Source organism: Eupeodes corollae, chromosome 1 (assembly GCF_945859685.1).
Source record: "Eupeodes corollae chromosome 1, idEupCoro1.1, whole genome shotgun sequence".
NCBI classification, from domain to species: domain Eukaryota; kingdom Metazoa; phylum Arthropoda; class Insecta; order Diptera; family Syrphidae; genus Eupeodes; species Eupeodes corollae.
Window position 1 is genome coordinate 246,249,479 of NC_079147.1, and position 26,379 is coordinate 246,275,857.

At 34.5% G+C, this 26,379-nt stretch overlaps 1 protein-coding gene across 8 annotated transcripts in view; it reads right to left on the minus strand.

Annotated features, from left to right (window-relative positions):
• Positions 1-26,379, minus strand: part of LOC129941922 (heterogeneous nuclear ribonucleoprotein L) — a 537,346-nt gene that overhangs the window by 320,045 nt on the left and 190,922 nt on the right. For all 8 annotated transcript variants that reach the window (XM_056050696.1, XM_056050694.1, XM_056050697.1 and 5 more), the window contains 3 exons: positions 7,367-7,452; positions 7,111-7,207; positions 6,697-6,760 (listed from right to left, as the gene is read on the minus strand). In XM_056050696.1, the coding sequence (XP_055906671.1) occupies positions 6,697-6,760; positions 7,111-7,207; positions 7,367-7,452 (247 nt within the window). The remainder of the gene's footprint in view (positions 1-6,696; positions 6,761-7,110; positions 7,208-7,366; positions 7,453-26,379) is intronic.

A 26,379-nucleotide genomic window follows, 5' to 3' on the forward strand; every position in this document is an offset into this window, starting at 1 on the left:
TTTACTAAAATGAAAATACCATTTACGATTTGGGTTATATCACGGCCTCAATTTCAACAAAAAAGTGATCGAAAATTGAGCCTCTCGACTGGAATTTTTAAAGCATAATGTCAAATCTTTATATTTTTGATAAAACTTAATTTTTTTTTCAACAAAACTGTTATTTTACATGCATTTTAATTTATTTTTGAAAAACAGACGTCTAAAAACACCCTTTACACCTGAATATAATTTTTTTGCCTGCTTATGATATCTTAAAATTTGACAATCACAAAAAAGGTTGACATTAAGACCTAATTATTAAAAGAATAAATTGTAAACATAGTTTTTTGGACTTTTTGAATTTATTATTTGTGAATTAAAACAGATATTTTTTGATGCAAATTGACGACCATTTTTACATGAGTCCAGAAAATCATAGTTGCGAATTTTTATTACAGAAGACCAAAATCTGTTTGGAATTCAAGTTTGAAAAGTAGTAAGAATTAAAAACAATAAGAAATGAGGAAGCTAATTGGTTTTGAATGCCTGAATATCACATTCGAGAAGTGTGTGCTTGGGAAAAAATATCAGTACTATAATTACTGCTAGGATTTGGTTCAAACGTAAACTGTCGGGTATTGCTAAAAGCAATTCTTAAAAAACATGACTACAATGAAAAAAAAAATTACAATTACTTGTAATTTTATGTACACTTTCCCAATTACTTTAAAATATAGTTCAAAAATTTACATCGATTTTGCTCAGCCGTTTAAATGAATGGATACAGTGAGTTCTAAGCTTGCTTCAGATCTTGATACTCCACCGTCGATAACATTTTTGTACTCTCCTCGATTACTGACTGGTTTCTATCGAGAAATAAGAAACTATTTGCTTTTTTCGTTGATTTTGAAGCTGCTTTTGACACCGTGGATCGCAATACCTTGTTTTACAAGCTTTTCCAGGCAGGAATGTAGCTTAAGTTCGGAAGAAGTATTGCAAAATGTATACAAGGCTACCAAAGTATCAGTGTTGAATGGTCAATGCTTATCAGAATGATTCCAAACGAAATCAGGAGTTACACAGAGCTGAGTACTAAGTCCAAGATTGTTTGCACTCATCATTAATGATATAGTCGAAGCATTAGCAGCAGGAATCGAGTACGCGACCGTTAACATTAAAGCTCTTCTTTTCGCTGACAACATTGTTCTGTTAAATAAGCTTGCTGAATATTGTAAAAGGTGGAACGTAGTGGTAAAGTTAAATAAATCCAGAGTGATGGTTTTTAAGAATGGCGGTGGAAGATCGGGTGCAAGTGAGCAATGGCACTATAATGGTAAAAGAGTAGAGTTGGTGAAAGAATACAAATATCTAGGAGTCTGCTTTACTAAGAACTTGGGCTTGGAAAAACATCTCATTGACAAACTTGTTAAGGCGAAAACAGCTTTAAACTTAGCATGAAAGCAATGCTTTAATAATAAGGAAATTACGCACACAAGTAAATTTAGGGTCTTCGAAGCTGTATCGGAATCAGTTATGTTTTATGCAGTGCAAGCTTGGGGAGGTCGGAAATATGAACAAGTGGAAAAACTGCTTAGATTTTACATGAAACGGATTTTTCACCTTCTTTCGAGTACTGCGAAACTACATCATCATGCTGGAAACGGGTTTATCGCCTTTATTTATAAAAACTCTCAAGCTGCAGGTCGATTACATCCCCAAAGCTCTGATGATGCCGAGTTATCAACTCTGAGAGAAAGTAGTTTTTCAAACAATCCAATCCCGAAGTTGATGGTTTAAAGATTAGATAGAACTAGCCGAGCAGGTCGATGTTGACCTAAACTATAGTAACTTTGCCTCTTGGAAGCCAACTTTATGTATATCGCCTAATAGCTTGTCTGGATGAAGCCTCAAGAACACAATACATGGATCAAGCCAAAAACTCACTGCACTGCATGATTTACAGTAGACTAGACTCCGGGAAAGAAACTTCTTCAAAATTCGTGTTTCGGCTAAGAGGAGAACTCCTTAATCTGAACTACATTCCTCACCGTGAGGACTTACCGATTTTATGCAACCTGTGCAACTTGAAGGATGTTTTTCATTTTGTTAGATGATGTGCGATATTGATAGAAATACTGATATCACAAGCCTTCTACAGGAAATGGATGTCATAAAGTTATATGCATATATTGCAAAACAGCACTTAAATATAGACATCAAAATTTAAATGAAGCGTTTTAATCTTAAAGTACATATTTTTTTTAGTTGTCAATCAGGCAGATGGCAATGCCATCCAAATATTGATTGCATTAATCAAATTATTGTTAAAAATATTTGTTTAAATAAAATCAAAATCTAATCTTGTTCAAAAATTTCAATCATAAACTACAAGTAATTGAAAAGCGACAATTACTAACAGTTAAATTGCAAAGATCTAATTGAAAACAAAAGTAATGATCTCCAAACACTTTCTCAATTACTTCAAAATGTAATTGATTCATTTCAGTCTTTAAATTCATTTATTGAAAAGTATCAATTACTTAAATTAAAAGTAATTAAAATGCAAATTTTTTCAATCACAATTGCGTGTACTTAAATTGTAAAGTAATCATTATTTCATAAATCTGTCTAAAAGAAATTAATGTGTCCTTTTTGTTCGACAGGAGGATTTAAACTGGTTATTTTACTGGAGGAGGACTGTCTTTGAAAATAACACAAAAATAATAAAACAGATAAAACTTTTCAAGACATCGGTTACATATCCTTTTGAATTCATTCGTTTGAATAATTCTAGACAAGATTAAAGATATTGGGGTAGCTGGCCAATGTTTTTGAAGGTCTACCTGTACAAAAATGGCAACCTTGACAGTCACATAGATCTTAAAATTTGATTTTGTGGGCTTATTTGAAGAGCAAAAGCTTATGACAGCATTAACCAACTTCAGGTCAAAATTATAGCTACAACTTTTAAAAAGGAGTGATGTTACCCACCTCTGTCTATCAACTCCTACTTTCACCTCCCGCGGTGAACATCGGGTGCCTAGTACCTCAACTGGAGATTGGGTTCTAACCCCATTGGAAAATTGTTGGTGGCAGCAAACGAGAGAGGGGGGAGAGGTGTTTATACTTAGGCACCTCTCCTTATCCAGGCGGCAGCGGACGAATTCTCGAGATGGAATCAACGGTAGCGTCTACAGTTACAGTAAGGTTGAACTACTTAGTGAACAAGAAGAAGCGGTTGATCCAGCTCCCCGTCCTTGGAGTTATACTTAGGATCTGACCCTCCAGGTTGGGGGTTGTGCGTCGGGGTGACTTCCTGGAAACGTAAAAGCTTTCATAGTTGCGAAGCACCAATAATCCTCGGATTCGGACGGATTCACTGTTGACAACCCACGTAAACGAAATAAAGACAACGAACTTCGGATCAGTACGTGGAATGTTAGGTCCCTTAACAGACCACGTGCAGCCGAACAATTAGCGGAAGCCCTAAACAGCCATCCTAGAAGTGAGATGGGATGGACCGGGCAAACGCAAACTAAAAGACTGCGATAACTACTACGGCGACTGCTACCGAGAACAAAGACAGCGTCTATTTGGGTGTGGTTTTGTTGTTGGAACTAGGCTCAGGCAAAAAGTCTTGAGTTTTAACAGTCCGCATCAAGGCTAAATTCGCCAACATAAGCCTAATATGCGCGCATGCCCCAACAGAGGAGAAAGATGAAGACACCAAAGACATATTCTTCGAACTCCTGGACAAGACATATGAGCAGTGCCCTAGCTATGACATTAAAATTGTCTTAAGAGATTTTAATGCCAAGCTAGGAAGAGAAGACATCTTTGGTGGGATAATCGGGAGATACAGCCTGCACGACACTACCTCCGACAACGGATCCAGGCTGATCGATTTTGCTGCGGGGCGAGACGTTCTGGTAGCTAGTACGCAGTTCACACATCTCAATATTCACAAGGGGACATGGAAATCTCCTGATCAATCAACCGTCAACCAGATTGACCACATTGCGATCGACGCACGACACTTCTCCAGTATCCAGGATATCCGAACATTCCGAGAGGCCAACATTGACTCGGACCAAAACAAGGAAGTACTGTGAGAAAATTCGACGTTAGACGGCTGCATTAAGCATTGAAAACCAGTGGTAACATTGCCTTGCAGCCATCAGAGATGCCGCCTCTGAAGTGCTAGGTTTCACACGGCCACCACAGCGAAACCCCTGGTTTGACGACGAATGCCGGCAAGCGCACGAAGCGAAACAGCAGGCATACAAATGCACTGCCATGCAACTTCTTCAACATCGTTCTGGAAAGAATTGTGCAAAACTCAACCGTCAACTCTAGAGGCACAATCTTCCAAAGGTCCATAAAATTACTCGGATAGGCAGATGATATTGACTTAATTGGAAGATCAAAGCGTGATGTCAGTGGAGCGTTTTTGAGCATTGCGACGGAAGCGAAGAAGATGGGCTTAGTGGTCAATGAGGGCAAGACAACGACGTCTTGGACAAAACGTCACCATGGACAGCTATAACTTTGAGATAATTAAGGACTTTGTCTACCTAGGCACAGCTATTAACACAGACAACGACACAGGCGCTGAAATCAAACGAAGAATAAATATTGCAAATCGCTGATTCTTTGGACTTGGAAGGCAATTGAGAAGTAAAGTCCTCTTTCGAGCATCTAAAATCACCATCTATAAGACACTCATCATCCCGGTTCTCATTTATGGCGCTGAGGCCTGGACCCTGTCAAAGAAAGATGAGTGCGTCTTAGGATACTTCTAGAAACAAATTCTTCGGGTGATTTTTGGTCTCGTACGCATAGATGGAGAATGGAGGAGAAGATATAACGACGAACTGTACGGGCCGTACAGCGACACTGACCTAGCTAGCAGAATTAAAGTCCAACGGCTGAGATGGCTAGGTCATGTAGAGCGGATGGACATCAACGCTCCAGCCCGGAAGGTCTTCGAATCCAATCCCGAGGGACGGCGAAGTAGAGGAAGACCGCGACTCAGGTGGCGCACCCAGGTGGGAGAGAACCTCAACCAACTTGGCGTGCAAAACTGGAGACAGCTATCTAGGGACCGAGCTGGCTGGAGACGCATGTTGGTTGAGGCCCAGGTCCCGCCGGACTGTATCGGCACCTTAAGTAAGTAGGTAAGATGTTAAAAAATGTCTTTTAGGTACCAAAAAAGGGTACAAATTTATATATGCAGTTCAATATTCTAAATTATTTTGAAGAAAGTATCAAACTTCCCGCGGTTAAAGTTCCAAATATTGTTTAATATTTAAAACAATTAACTTAAATATATAAACATAGAATCGTAATTAATAATTTATTTTAATTGCTTCTTTGTTTGTATAGCTCAAAAGTTTAAATTTTGTTTTAATCACTTAAGAACATTTTAGCTTACTACACGGGCTGGCTATCTAATCTATACCGTGTTCGAAATTATAGATTCATATTTTTAGGAATTACCAAAGATTATATCTACTTAAAGAAATACAAAATACACAAGGCCTTGGACAAAAGATCATGTGGGCTAGTTTTGCAAAATGCTTATTTTGGTAAACACAAAAATTTAAAATGACCTTAAACTTACCAATTTTTCAGCATTTTTTCCATCAAAAGACTCCAAGATAATTTAATACTTTAATATTTAACATTAAATACCAACAAAAAACTATTTTTTAAAATGTTTAAACATGCACACGCACAGTTTATAAGCTACCTTACTTAAAGTTTAAAAATATTGTGTGTAATTTTGTTAGGTATCATAAATAGACTTTTTTTGTTTATAACTATTTATAATATATTTAATAAATTGTATGTAAGAAAAATAAAATTAATTAAGAAAAATAAAATTTATAAAATATATTTTCCCTAAAAAAAATCTTGTTTTATTTTGTTTAAAATACTTAAATATTTAAATTATTAAATTTTGCTAATATATATATTTTTTTGGGTTGTTGTTTGTCTGTGTGCAATCAGGTAAAAAGTTGATGGTACGGTAATTGCTTATATATTTTTTTTTATACATATTTATAGTTTTTATTTATAAATATATTTTTTTGAAATATTTAAAAAATTATATAATTTGCTGTAGTTTTTTTTATAATATTGGTTTTATCTAAGAAAATATCTACCAATTTTTTTGTAAAATGTAAACAATAACAAAATTATAAGTAAAAATTGTATGATGCGTTAAAAATTTAATGACATAAGAAAAATAATTTAAAAAAAAGCATTAGTGACAATTTCAATTAACTACAAAAAATTGTGTAATGTTAAAACAGAAAAGTTATGAAACTCTTTTTGACCTGATTCTATTTAATTTTTTTTTAATTTTTGAAGCAAAAGTAGTAATTTTGTTCAAATTTTTATTGTTTTTTGTCTGATCTGAAGAGAATGGTGAAATATACAATACACTGATTCAAAATAAAATATGTTAGTGATTTTATGATTGAATGATATAATTTTGTTTTGATTTTGATTTTGATTATTTTTATAGGTTTAAGGAACGAGAGGATTTTTAAGGGATGTTTTTTGAAGGGTTATGATGATTTTTTTTTTCTTTGGAGTTTATTTTTGAATTTTTTGTTTTTTATTGAAAAGAGTAAAATGTTTTGGAATTTTCGTATTTTTTTTCAAGTTTTTAATTTAATGTTTATTATAATTATTGAATATTCTTACCTGCAGTGAGTGTGTAATCCCAGCTGGAATCTGGTTCATTTTTGTAGACGTTCAATTTTTCTGGCTGAAAATTTGCAGATAAAAATAAAGTAATGAGTGAAAATTGGAATAAAATCATACAAAAACTTAAATCAAAATATTTTAAAAACGTTATTTAATGATCCATTAAGATTAAGAAAAAAAATATTCGAAAATTACGAAGTATATACTCAAAGATTAAACGTTTCATAAATGTATGCAGTTTTTTTTACTTTGAAGCAGTATTACGAGTAAGTAAACCCTTAATGATTCTGAGAGGACTATTGAAAGCTCAAGTTTAATTGGAAGAAAATACTTCAATTTGCTTCATTAAACAGACTTTTGCATTAATAGTTTTTAATTTTCAAAAACACAAACATTTATAAATTAACTTACCTTTGCGAAGTCAATTTTTAATGTGCAGCATCCTGAGTATATATCAGCACCATTTAAATTTTCTCTAGCTCTAGTTGCAGCTTCTAAACTCTCAAACGTAAAAAAATCCAACCAAAAAAATAAGCATTATATAGGTTAAGGAAAATAACTGTTTAAAAAATTGAGAAAAATAAATATAAAAGAAATATTAGTTATTTGTTTGCATTTGATTTTGTTTGTTTTTTTTTTGTTTTAATTTTTAGTTTAAAAAGGATATTCAACCATAGCTTGTACTCCATTCTTTTTGAATATAACAATACGTAAAACTTGTCCATGTGGATGGCATATTTTGTGTAGTACATCCTGAAAATTGACAAGAAAAGAGAGAAAGATTCAATTAGTTAGTTGAAAATAGAATAAAAAGTAAGTAAATTCATATATCAATCACAAACACACTCAACTTCTATACATGAAGCTCTCAAATCATTCATTCACTTTGTGACATCCTGGATCCTGGATTTTAGGAAATAACTACCTTTCCTTTTCAAGGTACCGACAAAGTTAAATTAAAAAAAAAAATAGCAAACATTGCCCAACAAATTTACCACTGCAACAAACCACAACAATCCTTTGTCTGTCTATTAAAATTTTGTTAACAGGATGCACGCACGAGATGTCCTGATGAACTGCTGTCCCTGTTCTGTCCAGACAGATTTACCTACATATTTTCCTGGATGACAACGACAGGAGTTTTTAAATAATTTGTTTATTTTGTTTTTGGACAACGAACTGGATATATAACACAGACACTGGTTTCGCGAGTTTTAGTTAAATAAATTTATGAAAGGATTTGCATAGGGTATGCTTTGTTTGGATGCTTTGTTTGTTTGCTTTTTTAAGTAATTGAACTTTATTTTGGAAACAAAAAGCCATATTTGAGAATCTGAAGAGAATTTTAGAAAGAAATGCTACTTTTTATGAAATTTGATTCCTTAAAAACATCTTGAAAACATATTAAAGTTTTTTTTACATAAAAACAAAGAATGAAAGCGGTAGTCTTTTTTAAGGAAATTTTTCTTGAAACAAAATTGCTACACATTTTTTATCAAAACTCTTATAAATAAGGTTAGATATGTAAATTGTTGGTAATAAAATGGCTTAATTAAAGACTTTACTCTGAAGCCTCTATATTGAACATCTATGGCAAATTTACTTATTTTAAAACTAGCTTAAAGTTGAAATTTGTATCAAATGTGACAAAATATCGATAGAAATTTCAAGAAATGAAGACTTCGTTATTTGTGTTCAATTATTGAAGTTTATCTTTTTTTTTTGTTAAATGGCGCCCGGGTAATGTGTGAAAAATCAAAGTCCAATAAAAGCGCATTTTTCTAAATACAGATATTCCTCTTGTCAAATTTTACAATATTTTATCTGAAGTTTAAGTTTGCTGTGGTCTTTTTAAAGTTGCGCCCGGATAAGGTATAAAACAGCTTAGTTCTATAATACGATTTTTCTGATACAGACTCACCCTTGTTGCAAGATCTTTAAACGAATTGTCTCGAGTTTAACTTTGTTGTGATTTTGTTTTTAAGTGGCGCCCGAGAGAGGTGTGAAAAATCAAAAGTCGAATAGAAACGCGTTTTTTTAAAATACAGATACTCCTGGATACCGGAGTTGAAGTTTACTGTGGTCTTTTAAAAGTGGCGCCCGGGTAGAGTGTAAAACAGCCGAGTTCGATATTACTAAGCGATTTTTTCTGATTCAGACTCGCTCTTATTGCGGGATTTTAAAAGACTTTGTCTCGAGTTTACGTTTTTTGTGATTTGTTTTTAAATGGCGCCCGGGAATGGTGTGAAAATTTCAGAGTCCGATAAAACTTATCAATTTTTCTGATTCACACTAAATTTCGATTTAAAATTTTACAATATTTGTCTTGAGTTAAACTTTGATGATCTATTTTTTAAGTGGCGGCCGCCCGGGTGAAGCGTTAAAAGCTCCGCAAAACTAATCGATTTTTCTGATTCAGACTGACACCTGTTATTGTATTTTACAATCATTTTTCTAAGTTTAAGTTAAGTGTTGTTCAAAATGTGTTTCGTTTTTAAGTGGCTTCACGGTAAAGTCGAAAAAAAAAATGCAATTTCTTTGATTCAGACTCAGTTTCGTTGTGAATTTTTAGAATACATTGCCTGATGTTTAGTTTTGGCTTAAAGTGGCGCCCGGGTTAAGTGTGTAAAATCATAGTACGATGAAACTATCCGATTTTTTTTTGATTCAGGCTCAATCTCGATATTGAATTTTGCAATATTTTGTATTATGTTAAACTTTGATGATGTATTTTAAAATGGCGGGCGCCCGTTATAAAACAACTGTTATCAAATTTACGAAACATTGTCTAGAATTTAACTTTGTTGTTTGAAATGTGTTTCGTTCTTATGTGGCGCCCGGGTAAAGTCTGAAAAAATCAAAGTCTGATAATACAAAGCAATTTTTCTTACGAAGACTTCCGTAATCGAATTTTCTTTTAAATGTAAATCCCGAATAAATTCCAATTGAATGTAATTCTAAATAATAAATTAATATAGTAAATAAAGTAGTTATTGAAGGCAAAATTTACCGCAAAAGTTTAATACGATAAAAATATTAAAGGCTGATTTTTTAAAAGCTATAGAAAAGTTAAAAAAAAAACACGTACAATTCAGAAAAATGCATGAACTCTTTATTTGAATCGTTCAGTAAAGTTCAAACATTAAATTATATGTTTGAAGATTATTTCATACAAATTTTGAACTTTACTGCGCCTCAAATGATCCATCCGCTTAATCCAATGTTTGCATACACTTTCCAACAATTCGGCTGGTATCTCACGAATAAATGCTTCAATGTTGTCTTCCAATACGTCATTGAAGCGGGCTTGCCTGTATGAGCTTAAACATAGCCCCACAAAAATAGTCTAAACGCGTTAAATCGCACGATCAAGGCTGCCAATCGACCGGTCCCGAACGGGGAATAAAATGTTCACCGAATTCCCCTCTCAATAAGCGCGTGCTGTATGGAATGTGGCACCGTCTTGTTCAAACCACATGTCATGCAAGTCAAACTCTTGCATTTTGGGCAAAAACAAGTTGAATATCATCTCACGGTTGCGCTCAACATTAACAGTTACGTTACGATTTGTATCATATTTAAGGAACTTCGGTCCAATGATGCCACCAGCCCATAAACCGCACCAAACTGTGACTTTTTCTGGGTGCATTGGTAACTCTTGCAATGCTTTTGGCTGATATTCACCCCAAAATCAACAATTCTGCTTATTTACGTACCCATTGAGCCACAAATGTGCTTCGTCACTAAACGCAACTTTTCGGTAAAAAAGTGGCAAACTTTGCAAAACCCCATTCACCAAAAATTTTACTTTGCAGTAGGTTGTTCGGCTTTAATTCATCATCATCACACCTTAATCCTTTGGCACAATATTTCACGTTGTGGAGTAACAGAGGCCTAACTGCTGCGAGCGGCGACGAATCGATAATTGATCGTCATTATTACCACTGGCCGAAACAGCTGCGATATTTTCTTCAGTTCGCACTTTACGCAAGCGTGTTGGTGGTTTAATGTCCAACAAAGTAAATCTGGTACTAAATTTAGTCACAATAGCCCGATTAGCCGCTTCAGTGGATCAATTAAACTGACCATAATATGGAAGAAGCGCGCGATAAACTTTCTTAACATAGGACGCATTTTGATAATAAAATTCAATAATTTACAAGTGTTGTTCATTTCTAAGACGATTCATGGTTAAATTATAGACCAAACTCATGATTTTTGACAGTGACACGAAACGTGCGTCAGCTGTTTAAACCAATATCGCAAAAAAGATAATAGCTCAAAAATTCCCCTTTATATTCACAAAAATAAATACACAGAAAAATCTTTGTCAAATCTACTAAAAAACAAATAAAAATAGGGTGCTGCATAATTCCAACCAAACATTCTAATATTCTCTGTACTATATTTTCTAAAATTTTTCTTCTTCGTCGAATTTTGGATCTAGTACATAAATTGCAGACACCAAAATCAAACAGTCAAACCAATGAATGGAGAATTTCTACAAATTTTTGGCCATAGTCCACGTTTTGTTGGATAAGCTTAGGGGGATGGGGAAAGGGGAATGGAAATAGGAGGGTAAGACTTCATTTGCATTTGTGCACGCGTATATAAACAAAATTTATGCAAACGATTTATTGGTGCATCTCATGTCGTTTTCATCGTTGTCTTTTTCGTAGTCATCGCTCTAACTATAATCTAGTTGTTGTCTTTTGTCGTTGTTTTCAGCTTTCGCGCGTTAATTTACGCTTCATTTGCATTTGGATTTTTCCGGTTATAGCAAAAGCTCAAATATGTGTAGATTGCCAAGTTGGTTGGTTGTACATGTACACCCTTTTAAAACATCCCTATAATGCTACATAGAGTATAGCAGAAGCTGTAGAAACAGAATTATAGCAGAACAGGACACATAAGGGATAATAATACTTAAGTAAACAGCATACACGCATCAGCATCATCATCATCATCAGTAGCAGCAGCATCATTATCTATTTGAATGCACAATATGGCATCCGACGACGCGACAACGACGACGTCAACCTACACCACCACACGACCGATAGAACGCATTCGAACACAAAATGCAAAATGGCGATATCAATGTCCGCTTCCTACACTACACACATATGCATATCCCATATCCCATATCCAAATGCAATATGCATATAAAGGCAATGGCACAGCATAAAAGGCTTGTTCGCTAATAATGTTAGCTAATACGGGTTTTGCCAGGGATAATTGGTTGGCTTTTTGCTTAAAAAAGGATTTTCATTTTATAGCTTTTTCGCTGGCGTATGGATGGATGATGCAATGTACACATATATGAAGAGGATGTGACATAAAATGTAATAATGCAAATTTGCATATATCCCTTTACATTTCTACTACCGGTCGTGCTGCATGCATCACCCGTGCGTCGTCGTCCAACGCCACCAGTCCCGTTGTCGGTCGGTCAGTATATTTAATCACTTTATGCACACGTTGTCGAAGAACGATGGATAAGGGTAATTAATCGTTGTCTTTTTTATTTCGTTTTGTTTGTGTTCGATTTGTTTCGTTTTTCGTTTTTCTTTTTTTTTTGTGTTTTTAAGGGTTGTGTTTGCGTTTGAATATTGGTTAAAATGTAATTACACTATAGACGGACAGACCGGACGGACGGTGGGGTGGGCGATATGGTTCAGTAGAGGACTAATGACTGAATCGATGCGCTGGTGCGTAACATGGGGTTTCAATAAATTAATGGAAAAGACCATATCCGAGTATCTAAGTTATTGTTTTGAATATAAGTGGACGACAATGCATGGACAGGACAAATTTTATATACCTATTGTACATAAATAGGAACATTTTTGTTATAAATATAAATAAATTGATTTGTTGGTAAAATGAGGGAAAAATCTGTGAAATGTATCCTTTTTTTGTTTTTTTTTTATATATATACACACAAAAAAGGACAAATCGGACAACAAAAGGTGCGGTCAAATAAGGTTTTATTTCCTGTGGTTGACATTAAATTGTTGAATACTCTGCTGGTAGTTACGTTACTTGGAAAATTAGACAGTGGGAACAATTACACATGTTATAGGTATAGATTTATATATATGAACATGTAACCACACTTAGGGTAGGGATATATTGAAATTAATATTGTGGTGAAAATCTGTGTAACAAAATAGAAGGAAAAAAAGACACTCAAATCTATGGGTAATGAAGAGGAGAATTTTCCTACTTTAATGTTCTATATTTTAAAGAAAAATATAAAATAAAGGGTCTCTTATAATTTATACTTAAAAACCTTGAACTTTTACAAGCAAGTAAACTATGAACCAATGACAAATTTGTTAGGATCATAATAATTTTATTATGACAATAGAAAGCAATTATATTTACTTATAAACTATTTATTTTGACTACCAATAATATAAAATGTTCGGATATCGTTGTTCAAATGGTAGACATGTGCATTCAAGAGGACACAAGCGTCCACAGGTTTTCTCAAAACCCACCTCTGTCTATCAACTCCTACTCTCACCTCCCCGCGGTGAACATCGGGCGCCTAGTACCTCAACTGGAGATTGCGTTCCAACCCCAGTGGATAGTTGTTGGGGGCAGCAAACGAGAGAGGAGGAGAGAGGTGTTTCCACAGTTCCAGTGAGGTTGAACTACTTTGTGAACACCTTATAGGGCTTCTTCGACATATTCGGAGCCCAGGCCTATAAGGAGTGGTTCATCCGGCTCCCCTTCCTTGGAATAATACTAAGGATGTGGCCCTCCAGGTTGGGGATTGTGCCGTCGGGGTGACTTCCTGGCCACGTAAAAACATCATAGTTTCGAAGCACCAACAAGCCTCGGATACGGACGGATTCACTGTTGACAACCCACGCAAACGAAATAAGGACAACGAACTTCGGATATGTACGTGGAATGTTAGGTCCCTTAACAGACCACGTGCAGCCGAACAATTAGCGGAAGCCCTAAACAACCAACCAAGAAGTGCGATGGGATGGACCGGGAAAACGCAAACTAAAAGACTGTGATATCTACTACGGCGACTGCTACCGAGAACAAAGACAGCGTCTATTTTGGGTGTGGTTTTGTTGTTGGAACTAGGCTCAGGCAAAAAGTCTTGAGTTTCAACAGTGTGAGCGAGCGCATCACGACAATTCGCTAACATAAGCCTAATATGCACACATGCCCCAACAGAGAAGAAAGATGAAGACACCAAAGACATATTCTTCGAGCTCCTGGACTAGACATATGAGCAGTGCCCTGGCTATGACAATATAATTGTCTTATGAGATTTTAACGCCAAGCTAGGAACAGAAGACATCTTTGGTGGCATAATAGGGAGATACAGCCTGCACGACACTACCTCCGACAACGAATTCAGGCTGGTCGATTTTGCTGCGGGGTGAGACGTTCTGGTAGAGAGTACGCAGTTCACGCATCTTAATATCCACAAGGGGACATGGAAATCTCCTGATTAATCAACCGTCAACTAGATTGACAACATTGCGATCGACGCACGACAATTCTCCAGTATACAGGATCTCCGATCTTCCGAGAGGCCAACATTGACTCGGACCACTACCTCGTTGTAGTCAAGGTACGGCTACGGATATCCCGATCCAAGCCAAAACAAGGAAGTACTGTGAGAAGATTCGACGTTAGACGGCTGAGATGTCCTTTTCCGATCGAGTCTCTAATAACCTCTCAAGGAGTCCTATGCTTCCTGCATTAAGCATTGAAAACCTGTGGCAACATTTCCTCGTAGCCATCAGAGATGCCGCCTCTGAAGTGCTAGGTTTCACACGGCCACCACAGCGAAACCCCTGGTTTGACGACGAATGCCGGCAAGCGCACGCAGCGAAACAAGAGGCATTTAAAACGGCGCTGCACAAAAGGAGCAAGCTCTACGAGCAGAAGTGGAGAGAGGAATACCGGCTTCTTAGACGGAAAAAACGAAAGCATGAGAAGCGCGCGATCGAGGAGATAGAGGGATGTCACAATAGGAATGAGGTTCGTAAATATTACGAAAAGGTAAAAAAAACCTCCCAAGGGTACCAGCCACGAACCAAAGCCTGTAGAGACGATCAGGGGAACATCGTAGTAGAACCGTAGTCGATGCTGAGAATATGGAAAGATCACTTCTCCAAATTATATAACGGCGATGACGAACCGAATTCCGCTGTAAGGGAGATAGAACCACTCAACCTCGGCGACGCAGATCAACAATTTGGCCTACCCGACCTTGACGAAGTGAAGATAGCTTTATCTTAACTTAAGTCAAACAAAGCTGCTGGAGCTGACGGCATCGCTGCCGAACTATTCAAAGCAGCAGGCGATGACTTGGTACGAAGCATGCACCAACTCATCTGCAAAATATGGTTGGAAGAAAGCATGCCCGATGAGTGGAATCTCAGCATAGTGTGCCCGATACATAAGAAAGGAGATCCTCTAAACTGCGCCAACTATAGAGGCATCAGTCTTCTAACATTGCGTATAAGATCCTCTCTGCTGTATTATGTGAACGTCTGAAGCCGTTCGTCAACAACCTGATAGGACCTTATCAGTGTGGCTTCAGACTAGGAAAGGTCACTATCGACCAAATATTCACACTACCGCAGATCTTGGTAAGAACCCAGGAGCTTCAAATCGATACCCACCATCTCTTTATCGATTTTAAAGCCGCGTATGACAGCATCAATAGGGAAGAGCTCTACAGAGCAATGTCTAGTTTTAGCATCCCTGTCAAACTTATCCGTTTGTGCAGAATGACGATGGAGAATGCACGCTCGGAAAAGATCTTACCGATGCAAAAAAAGTTTTAGAAAAGGCGATGCACTGTCATGCGACTTCTTCAACATCGTTCTGGAAAGAATTGTGCAAAACTCAACCGTCAACACTAGAGGCACAATCTTCCAAAAGTCCATCCAATTACTCGGATACGCAGATGATATTGACATAATCGGGAGATCAAAGCCTAATGTCAGTGGAGCGTTTTTGAGCATTGCGACGGAAGCGAAGAAGATGGGCTTAGTGGTCAATGAGGGCAAGACAACGACGTCTTGGACAAAACGTCACCATTGACAGCTATAACTTTGAGATAATTAAGGACTTTGTCTTCCTTAAGCACAGCTATTAACACAGACAACGACACAGGCGCTGAAATCAAACGAAGAATAAATATTGCAAATCGCTGATTCTTTGGACTTGGAAGGCAATTGAGAAGTAAAGTCCTCTTTCGAGCATCTTAAATCACCATCTATAAGACACTCATCATCCCGGTTCTCATTTATGGCGCTGAGGCCTGGACCCTGTCAAAGAAAGATGAGTGCGTCTTAGGATACTTCTAGAAACAAATTCTTCGGGTGATTTTTGGTCTCGTACGCATAGATGGAGAATGGAGGAGAAGATATAACGACGAACTGTACGGGCTGTACAGCGACACTGACCTAGTTAGCAGAATTAAAATCCAACGGCTTAGATGGCTAGGTCATGTAGAGCGAATGGATATCAACGCTCCAGCCCGGAAGGTCTTTGAATCCAATCCCGAGGGACGGCGAAGTAGAGGAAGACCGCGAGTCAGGTGGCGCACCCAGGTGGGAGAGGACCTCAACCAACTTGGCGTGTGAAACTGGAGACAGCTAGCTAAGGACCGAGCTGGCTGGAGACACTTGTTGTTTGAGGCCCAGGTCCACCCCGGACTGTAGCGCCACCTTAAGTAAGTGTATCTCTCAAGCAAACTTATATGCAAATGTAAAATATTATAGAACTGCTATAATAAATAAATATATAAATAAAATAAAATAGAATAAATAATAAGCTTATTTATTTTGTTTTATAAATCTATTCATTTCTAAACAAATCAATGCAACATAATTATCTGAAAACATTTGAAGAAAGGTTTCACTTGAAATTTTCGAAACATCACATTTTTGTATGGGTTTTATTTTAGTTGCAATTTTTATACATAATTTTATTTTTTATTTGAAAGTTATAGCTAAAATATTTTAAAAATGCACTTACGTACATTATTTTTATAAAAATTAATATAAGAACATTTAAAAATACAGAAAACCCAGCGTTCATTTTTAAAGCTCGAAATATTCAAACACTTCAGTTAATAAACTTTCTCCACTTTAAAATATTTTATTTTTTAAAGATTCAAAAGGACATCAGATTTCATCTTTTGGCACTGAATTCTCATTTTCCGACGTTAATAATATATATGTAGGTTGGGAAAAACAATAAAAAGTCATAGAAAACAAAACCCTAAATCTATTCTATACAAATGACTTCAATTCAAAAATGCCTTCAAACTTAATCATCAATATAGTTTTACACAGAAACAATAAGACTTTGAAGATAAGGACTAATTTATTGATGCAAAAACAGTCAGTCCTTAAATAATACTCCTATCACGTTTTGTACTCATAAGAGCCTATAACAAAAACAAATACATTCTCATAGTGATGGCTTATCAGGATTCTGCTCAATAACAAAATAGTTATGATCTTTAAATCTTGTTTCATGTCTCAAAGATTATCCTTATGTGATATACATAGCCCAGACAAAATATCTATACAGAACATTCATATACATAGCTTATACAACAATCATTTGGTTTCCAGATATGAAAGAGAGTTAAACCTTATTCCTTAAAGCTCAAAACCTCATTCAAAATATACCAAATTCCCACAAATAATCTTCTATATATTCTACCAATTGATTGTAGTTTCTCTGTGATGCATCATCATGCGGTGTATAGGGTATCGTATTATGCACTAAAGGGGATATAATTTATCCTTAAAACATACACATTATGAAGATATAGGTAGATAGGTCGGTAGGTATGTAGATGTAGTATCTTCAATGACATAGAGTGTCAGATGGTAAACACAATCAATGCTAGCAACAAACACCAATTGATTTGATAATCGTTGGTGTTGTTAATTACCTTTAAAACGAATACACACCCTATATTCGAGAGAAATAGAGACACACGATACAACACATTTTCCAGGATATGGATACAGAGTCAGACAGACATCGATATCAGGATATACAGGGTGAGTGGAAAGTTATCTCATCCTAATGGGATATAATTGAATATTTTTTGGGACCATCGATTGCTGATAGTCCTGAGATGTGATTTCAACGACACTTAGGGACATTTGTAGGAACCGCATAATTTCCAAAGCTAAAGGTTTAAATTGGCCTAAACATTTGTCATGTTTGACTGTAGCAGACTTTTTTCTGAGGAATTAGTTGAATAGTAAAGTGTTCGTAAATAAAGCCACCATTATCCTGCAGATGAAGGAGACCATCCTCTCTTAAGTACAGAGCTGGTCCCATTACGGTGTCGTATACAAAGTGTTTTGGAAAAAGTTCTAGAAGGGTCCCGCTTTTGTGCACATGATAAGCTGTTGAGCATTTGAGGGACATTAAATTACATCAATAGCTCAACAAAACTCCAGAAATTATATTTTGTGATTCATAATTAAATCAGCAGGAGTTATAATAACTTAACAGTTTTTGTCCCACCCTGTAATAAGGAATAGAAATATATTGTTCTATATTTTGGCAGAGGAATGGCACAAGGATGTGTCTATAGTGTGTGTCTTTTTAGCTGCTACGACGACGATGAGAGTTTCGAGTGATGACATGACGAGTTGTGTAGACTTAATAAATTAAAATCAGGAATCAGGATAACCAAGCAAGAAGACATCCAAAATTCAGACAAAAAGACTCCAAAAGTGTCCTACATATACGTCGAATACTCAAAATCGTCCTCAAATGAGATGATAATTATACAAGAACAAAAAAACATATAAAACAGACGAGTGGTTAGATGAGATTATGTTGTATCTGCACCGCTTCAGAGAATGTTGTTCAGTCGAGTATCAGCAAGGACGCATCTCATATAGGTATGATGTACCTATCTATAAAGTGGAATTATCAATTTTCCAAATCAATGATTTGGAATGCTATGAATTTGTTGTTCTCAAGTCATGATATCCGATGAGATTTTATAAGAATTATAAGAATTTTTTTTTTTAAATTTTAAATGTGGTCTCGTTCCACAATAGGTGCATAATAATAAGATCTCAATTTCAAGACATGTAACTGAGATGTTATAATGATGATCATCATAATCATCATCTCTATTCACGATTTTGCGGCATTTATGTGAGAGATGGTGTAAAATGAGTAGACTGATGGTTAAATTGAAATAGAATACCGGAGCTTATTCAGAAAATTGCGTACCGCTAATGATCTGAAATGTTACACGTGACAGACAGTGCGCAGTGGAAGATTGTGTTCGCGGACACCTGATTAAATGATCAGATAACAATTAAACAAGCGAAGCGAAGTGATAAGGTGTTAATTTACAGCCGCGAAATGGATGAGGGGAATACGAAAATGTGATACAAGAGGGAATAAAAACAGTTCAAAAATTGTCTTTTAGATGTTTATTTTATAAGGTGGTAGTGACGTAATAGTTAAATTGGGACTTCGGACAGAGGTTTAGACGTTATTAGACTATTTAGGATTGTGAAACTAAGAAAAGCCAATAAAAAAGAAAAGAACATAAGATTCTGATAAGACGTTGACACGAGATTTTTGTATTCCTGGAAATTGTACCTGGCCAAAATAGAATAACATTCTTTTAATAGGGACTTACAAACTTTGACAGTTGATAGCAGCTATATTGCTTAATATGCTTCTAATTGTTGTTTTGCACGGACGTAGCATTCAGCAAATCCGTTTTTATCTAAATGGGTGTTTTTTCACCTAGTTCTGCTACCTCCATAAAAGTCCTACCGACAATATTATTGGTTCAGTAAACACTTGTATGTTGCATTCTGTCAAAAACATCGTCACTGTCTTTGGTAAATTCCTTCAGTAGAATTAAAGCCATGTCTTTCGTTGACCGAAACTTGGTGAATTTTACGTCGTAAAAACTAGGACTTTGGCATTTTTTTAAAAATTCAACCTACTCCGTTGTTGAAAATCAACTTTAGGCAACAAAACACGTTCACTGAACGGACTCCGGTGTTATTGGAAATTGATCCTAATGTTTATCGAAAATCATCAAATCAGGGATTAGACCCTACTTCCACAAAAGTCAGAGTTTTTGGTAGAAGTAGTAACTACAGAGAGACTTCCTATTGAAATGCGTCTTACAACCGTCCTGTTAGTTGGATTGAGATTGGAAACTTACTGGGGGAGTTTCAAAATGGATTTAAACCAGGATATTCAGCAATGGATAACATTTTTATATTCAGAAGCTGGGTAGAGAATTTCTTGAAATAAAGAAAAAAGCTGTATGTATTTTTTATCTATTTTAAAGCAGCTTTTGATACAATCGATGGTTCACTATTCTATAAGCTTTATAGTCTTGGGTTATTATAGAAGTTTGGTCGCCTTCATGAACACCTATGCATATAGTCAAATAGAGGAACCAGGGCTGCAGTATGGACACGTGAAGAACTCTCTGACTGGTTTTAAACCCCATCGGGAGTGCGACAAGGTTGTACATTGAGCCCCACTTTGTTTGCACTATTCATATACGACCTTTTAGAATACCAATCGAATAGAGCAGGGATGCGGATTAAGGCACTTCTGTTGGCAGACGATATAGTCATGTTTGCGCATTCTCCGAAAACTCTGCAGCTCTTGATTAACAGAATTAACCAGTATTGACAGCTATGGAATTTAATAGCAAAGATTGATACATCAAGGGTTATGATTATTAATGGTAGTAGACGTTATGCATCAAATAGAGCTTCAATCGCAAAAATATTGAATGTGTGCAAGACTACAAATACCTTGACATTTCTGTTAAAAATAACTTGAATTTGGGGAAACACTTAAAGGAGAAATTGTTTAAGGCTAAAACTGCTATTAATCTGACATAGAAACAATGCTCCATGAATAAGTGTTTAGCGCATAGAAAAGTTTGAAGCTGTAGTTGAGAGCATATTTTTATATGGATTGCAGGTATAGAGATGTAAAAAGAATATTTCATTTGCCGAAAAATACGCAAAACTATGCCATCATGCTGAAAACGGGTCTCTATATTTTGAAGACCATTGAAGTTACAAACGGGCTTCGGGCTAACGTTTTTGAAATAAATGATTCACGGTACGTGAAGAGAATGGCCATAAAAGCGATACAAGATCAAAATATTTGATACCGAGAGTGGCAAGATCTTGCAGAGGAATGTCAAATTAATTTTAATTTTACCATCGAGGATTTATCATCCGCTAAAAACATTTTGTACGGAGTTATTTTTAAGGTTGGTAAGAAATGTAGAGCTTAATATATTGCTGAAGCATCTATTCCTTGTAAAGAAAAACTCACCGATTTAATCATAACCTTGCAGAGAACAACTATTTTAAGGATCCTAATAATGTCCGTGTCATATAAATTACATTCCACGCAGACCTGATTTAAATACCAAAAAGAGAGGATACTGTCAACTTCTTTGGAATATGTCCCATTCTCAGAGAAAACAGAAGGAATGTTCAGAGATGCGGCCCACACTGATAACATCCCATCCGGTCTGTCGATTTGTCTTGCTTAATAGTTTGTAGGTTTTCATATTTTGTTAAAAAAGTTATCAGTTGAATTATTCTTAAAAATTACCAACAACATTTTTTGTCGAAAACCAATTTTAACCAATTTTAGTAGAATTTCTTAAACATTTCTATTTCTTATATAAACAAATAACTGAATGAATGAACTTCCTATGGGAAGTTAAAAATACAGAACCCTTAAAAACAAGAAAATTCAAATAATCTACTTTAAAAGAAAAAATATTCCTTTTAGTTAAAGAAAATGTCCTTAAATAACTTAATCAATATCTTTTTACAATTTCCTTATAAAAACGTTTCATTTCTAACCCTAAAATGTAAAAACATACTTATTTACGAATATTGGAATGAAGGCATAAATCATTCAACCTTTTTTGTATAAAGTTGTCGCTTTATTAATAAGTGTTCGTGACAGGAATATATATTTTTAAAAACATACCCATACATTATTTTATAAATTATTAAGTATGAACAAGCAAGTTTTGAAATTCTAAGGAAATCAAAAAAAAAAAGAAATATCCTCGATCAATAATGGAGAAACTGAGAACCCCGAAAATAAAATGATGTATCCCTTTTTTTCTTGATAAAAGAAATTACCATTTTAACCACTTTATTTTCAGCTGGCGACAACGACCAAGGATAATGCCGACGACATTGCTGACAGTGCAGAAAAAAACCGTATGGAACGATGAGGAATTCTGCTAAGGTATGGCGTTATTAAGCCGAAATGGAAAACTTATACAGTGAAAAGATATAGGATGAGTTGATGACACACATGTACAGAAATAGTTGGATATCTAGAGGAAAGGAGGCATCTGAGTTTTTAAGGTATCTATTCCCATATTCAAGATGGCAGTTCTTTAAAAAAATAAAGTTAAACTTCTTCTCGAGGCAGAAATAAGTATAAACGGAAATTGTAAATTACTCAGCAAAAACTAAGAGATTTTATTTTTATCCAAAAAGATAGTTTCTTAAAAAATTCAATCTTCAAAACCTTGATATAACAACTACGCCCCTTTAAGGAGAAACTCTGAACCTCAAGTTCAAGAAAAATATATATATGTCGATATAGACTTCTACAAAAAAAAGATACAAAATCTAAGACAGTTTTCCAATCTTATTAATTGACTCGTCATGCCCCATTCCAGAACCCAATCTGATTTCAAAAATTCATTCGACGTTCCTGTTGTTACTCGTGCGTGGGTTCGATTCAGTTGTAACTTTTTAAAAAAAAGGTAACAGCCAATGCCAATTTATCATCATCAGAAATCAAATGAAGTGACAATATCATTTTACGTTTTTCTCTTCTAAAGATAACAAAAATAAAAATGCCCATCAAAGAAAAAAAAAAAACTTTCAAATCACATGAGTAACAAATTGAATATGGAACTTTTTTCCATTAACCTCACTTTTTCCTTTTTTCTTCTTCATTTTTTGAAACATCTGCAAACATTTTCAATGATGTCCAAATTGGTATCTTCTTTGTATTGGCAGGATAATTTAGATACACCCAGACACATTTGAGGTCCTTTTATATACTTTGTTGTATATGTTGTAAATGTAAGGAGATGACAGTAACAAAAGAGAAAGAATAAATGAGGTGAAAAAGGATATTTATTTATCCTTTGGTTGAATATATAAAATCGTAATCCTTATTTGTTTAGAATTTTTTGCTAAGAAAAAAAAATACTAAGTTCGATATTGTAAATATATGGAATTGTTTAAGGATATCCTTTTTTTTGTGGAAATTATGTGACGTTAGGTTGTTTTTTAGTATTCAGTGGTTGGTTGATTTTTGAATAAAAACATTTTATTTATTTTTAGAGTTACGTGAGTGAATCTCGAAATAAATTCGGAAGCGTTGAGAATAGATTTTGAAAAATTAATAATACAAATCAAATATGACACTTAACCTCTTGTTATGTGAATGTTTGCCCGGAAAGACCTATATTTGTCTTTTTAAATGGTATTGGGGTTAAGCCCTTAATCTGAATGAAAAAAACAAAAGAGAATAAAAACGGAATAAGGTGAATACTTATAGTGAAGTGTCGGAAACCATGAAAAAATATGTAAAATTATGTCAACGAGATAATACAAATTTTGTGCATTATTTGTCAAAATCCTTAGAATCCAACTTTAGACAGAATTTATATAAGGTGCAAATAATCTTTATTTAATGCATTGCAACCTAAGATCTATTGGGCCTCCATTAAGAACTGTTTTATTGATTATTATTCTGTAGTTTATTGGTTGGTTATCCTGAAACTATTTCATTTTGATTATAGAATTATGGATATCGTTGTGAAAAGTTACATAAATGGATATTCCTCCAAAACCTTAATACTCCAATATTATTTTAGAATAGCTGACAGAAAAGTTTGGGGTCAAACAACTAAAGGCTTTGTGAGTAAAACAAACGTCGTATTGATTGCCCAAAGTTTAAAAAAGGAGACTCTCCTTAGGATCGCATACAAAATCTTCTCTGCGGTAATATTTCGATCAAATATTCACATCACGATAGAGCCTGAAAAAAACTTAAGAACATCAAGTCGACACACAATATCTTCATTTCAAGTTAACACTAGACGCAATATCTTTCCAAGGTCGGTCCAATTCGCTCGCATGCTGATGATATTAACATAGTCGGAGGAACTCAGAGTCATGTCAATGGGGCTTTTGTGAGTATTAATGACGGCAAAACAAACTACATACTCTCATCCAGAAAAGACGTAAGACACCAACGTCTCGTCAAAACCTCACCTTCAATAGACGTAATTTTGAGATAGTTAAGGTCTTTATCTACCTGGGCTCCGCTATGAATGTAGAAAAGAACACCAGTGCTGAGATCAAACGAAGAATTACTCTTGCTAATGGAAGTCCAACGAATGAGGTGGTTGGGTCAGGTGGAGCGGTAACCTCAACCAACTTGTAGAAATGTAGCTAGGGACCGAGCTAGATGGAGAAGATTGTTGAGTGAGGCCCTAGTTAACACAAAACTGAACAGCCATCTTAAGTAAAGAAGAAGAAGAGAATAAAAAAAAATCCAAAACTAAACTTTGGATTTTTAAGTAATAGCTAGGCTTAAGCTGAATTAAGAAAAGCTTAATCTAGGTAGAATAAACAGATTTTTTAGTATATGGTTTTCAAAGCAGTGAAAGCTAGTTTCATCAAGCGTTATCCTTTTTTATTTAATTAAAATTTAAGTTTATGTGAATAAATAGTAACTTCAGATGGAATTTTAAAGTAACCCCTTCAAAAATTTTTCATCCGTGTCTAGAAAGCTTTAAGAAGTTCTTATTTTGAAAGAATATTTATTTAGAGTGGGGTTATTTTCGAATTTTTTTGACATCCAACAATTTTAAAATAACTTTTCGGTTTTTAGAAGAAATTAATGCTTTTCGAATAAGTTTTTAGTTAAGAGGGGGTGCATTAAACTTTCTAGTCGAGGTTTTCTTCAAAACTCCAAAACAACTTATTGTTCGTTTTGTAAATATTTATCATAGTTTGTAGTTTTCTAACATCTCTTATATTTTTAAGTGAATTGTAGCGGAGTAGAAAAAATTGTTCTATTTAACAGTTTAAAAGCTGAAGTTAGTTTATCAAAAATATGTGAAAAAAAAGAAAAAATCTAAAAACATAAAGTTAAAGCATGAAGAAGTTTTCGTGTTGGGTTAAAAAAGCTGTCAGTTGAATTATTCTTAAAAAATTTAAATCACCAACAATATTTTTTATATAAAGAAATAGTTTTGTTGGAAAACATAGTTTTGAAATAGATTTTTAATTGAAAACAAGTTTTTACCAATTTTAGTAAAATTTTTACAAACTGGATGAATAAAATTCATTTGAGAAATATCAAGAACCGATCATCAATTTTTGTTTTTTCAATTTGGGTTTTTTTTATTTTTTTATGAACAAACGGACTGCTGAATTTTTATAAAAAAAATGCTACTTAATATGGAAACAAATATTTTCTATATTAAAAGTAGTTTAAAGCCAATACCTCAAAGTATTGAAAAGATATTTGAGTCTAAAATCAATTTTTATCAACTTTAAGCAAATTTTTTGGGGTTTTTAATATTTTGTAAGAAAACTGTCGATTCGATTTTTCTCGAAATTTTCCCGAATGTTAAAAACAATATTTCTTATAGGTCAAAATTAGTTGGAAGCCATAATCTCAATTTTTTGAAAAGATATTTGAGTAGAAAATCAATTTTTACCAACTTTTATCAATTTTTTGTTTAGGTTTTTATTTTTTGTTAAAAAAATTGTGAATTAGATTTTTTCAAAATTTTTCCGAATGTTTAAAACAATATTTTTTATAAGTGGAAATTAGTTGGAAGCCTAATTTATAGTTGCTTAAAATTATTTTGGAGATAAAATCATTTTTTATTCGTAAAATTTTCGATATGACAAATATTTTGTTTTCAGTTTTTTGATTTATAAAAAAAACGTTAGTTGAAATTTTGTCCAACTAATTTTTGTTTGCTAATACGTTACAATATATTATATAAAATTTAATTCAAGTCTCTAGCTTCATTTGTTCGTGAGATATTTAGGGTTAACCAAAAATGTCACCTTTTTTTAAACTGCTATGGTCAAAAATACCACCCATTCAATTTTTTTGAGAGCCCCCTCTGCATCTTTCTGCATTATTACAAAATTTATTCGACGTCGATATCTCTTCTGGCTCCTGAGCTGTGGACGACGAAAAAAACGTCACGAACGTAGGGACGTACGAACGTACGTGCACACGCATGCACAGACATCTTTCTAAAAATCTTTTATTTCCAATTTGAAACTTCGAGAAATGTCAAAATTTTCAATTCGACAAATCGGACCCATTACAATAACTTTCTATAGGAAGTTAAAATGCCTGTTCTTTATATTATAAAATGATAAAAAAGTATTCAAAATCGCAAATCACATAGACGTGGATATTATATAAGTAAGAAAACTTTGGTTTAAGAAAAAAGGTTAAAAACGTCTAAAGTAATCTTTCCCCCAAAGTGCTAAAAACATGACTCTTAAATAAGCTCTGAAAGTGTAAACACTACTCGTTTCCAAGAACATGTATACT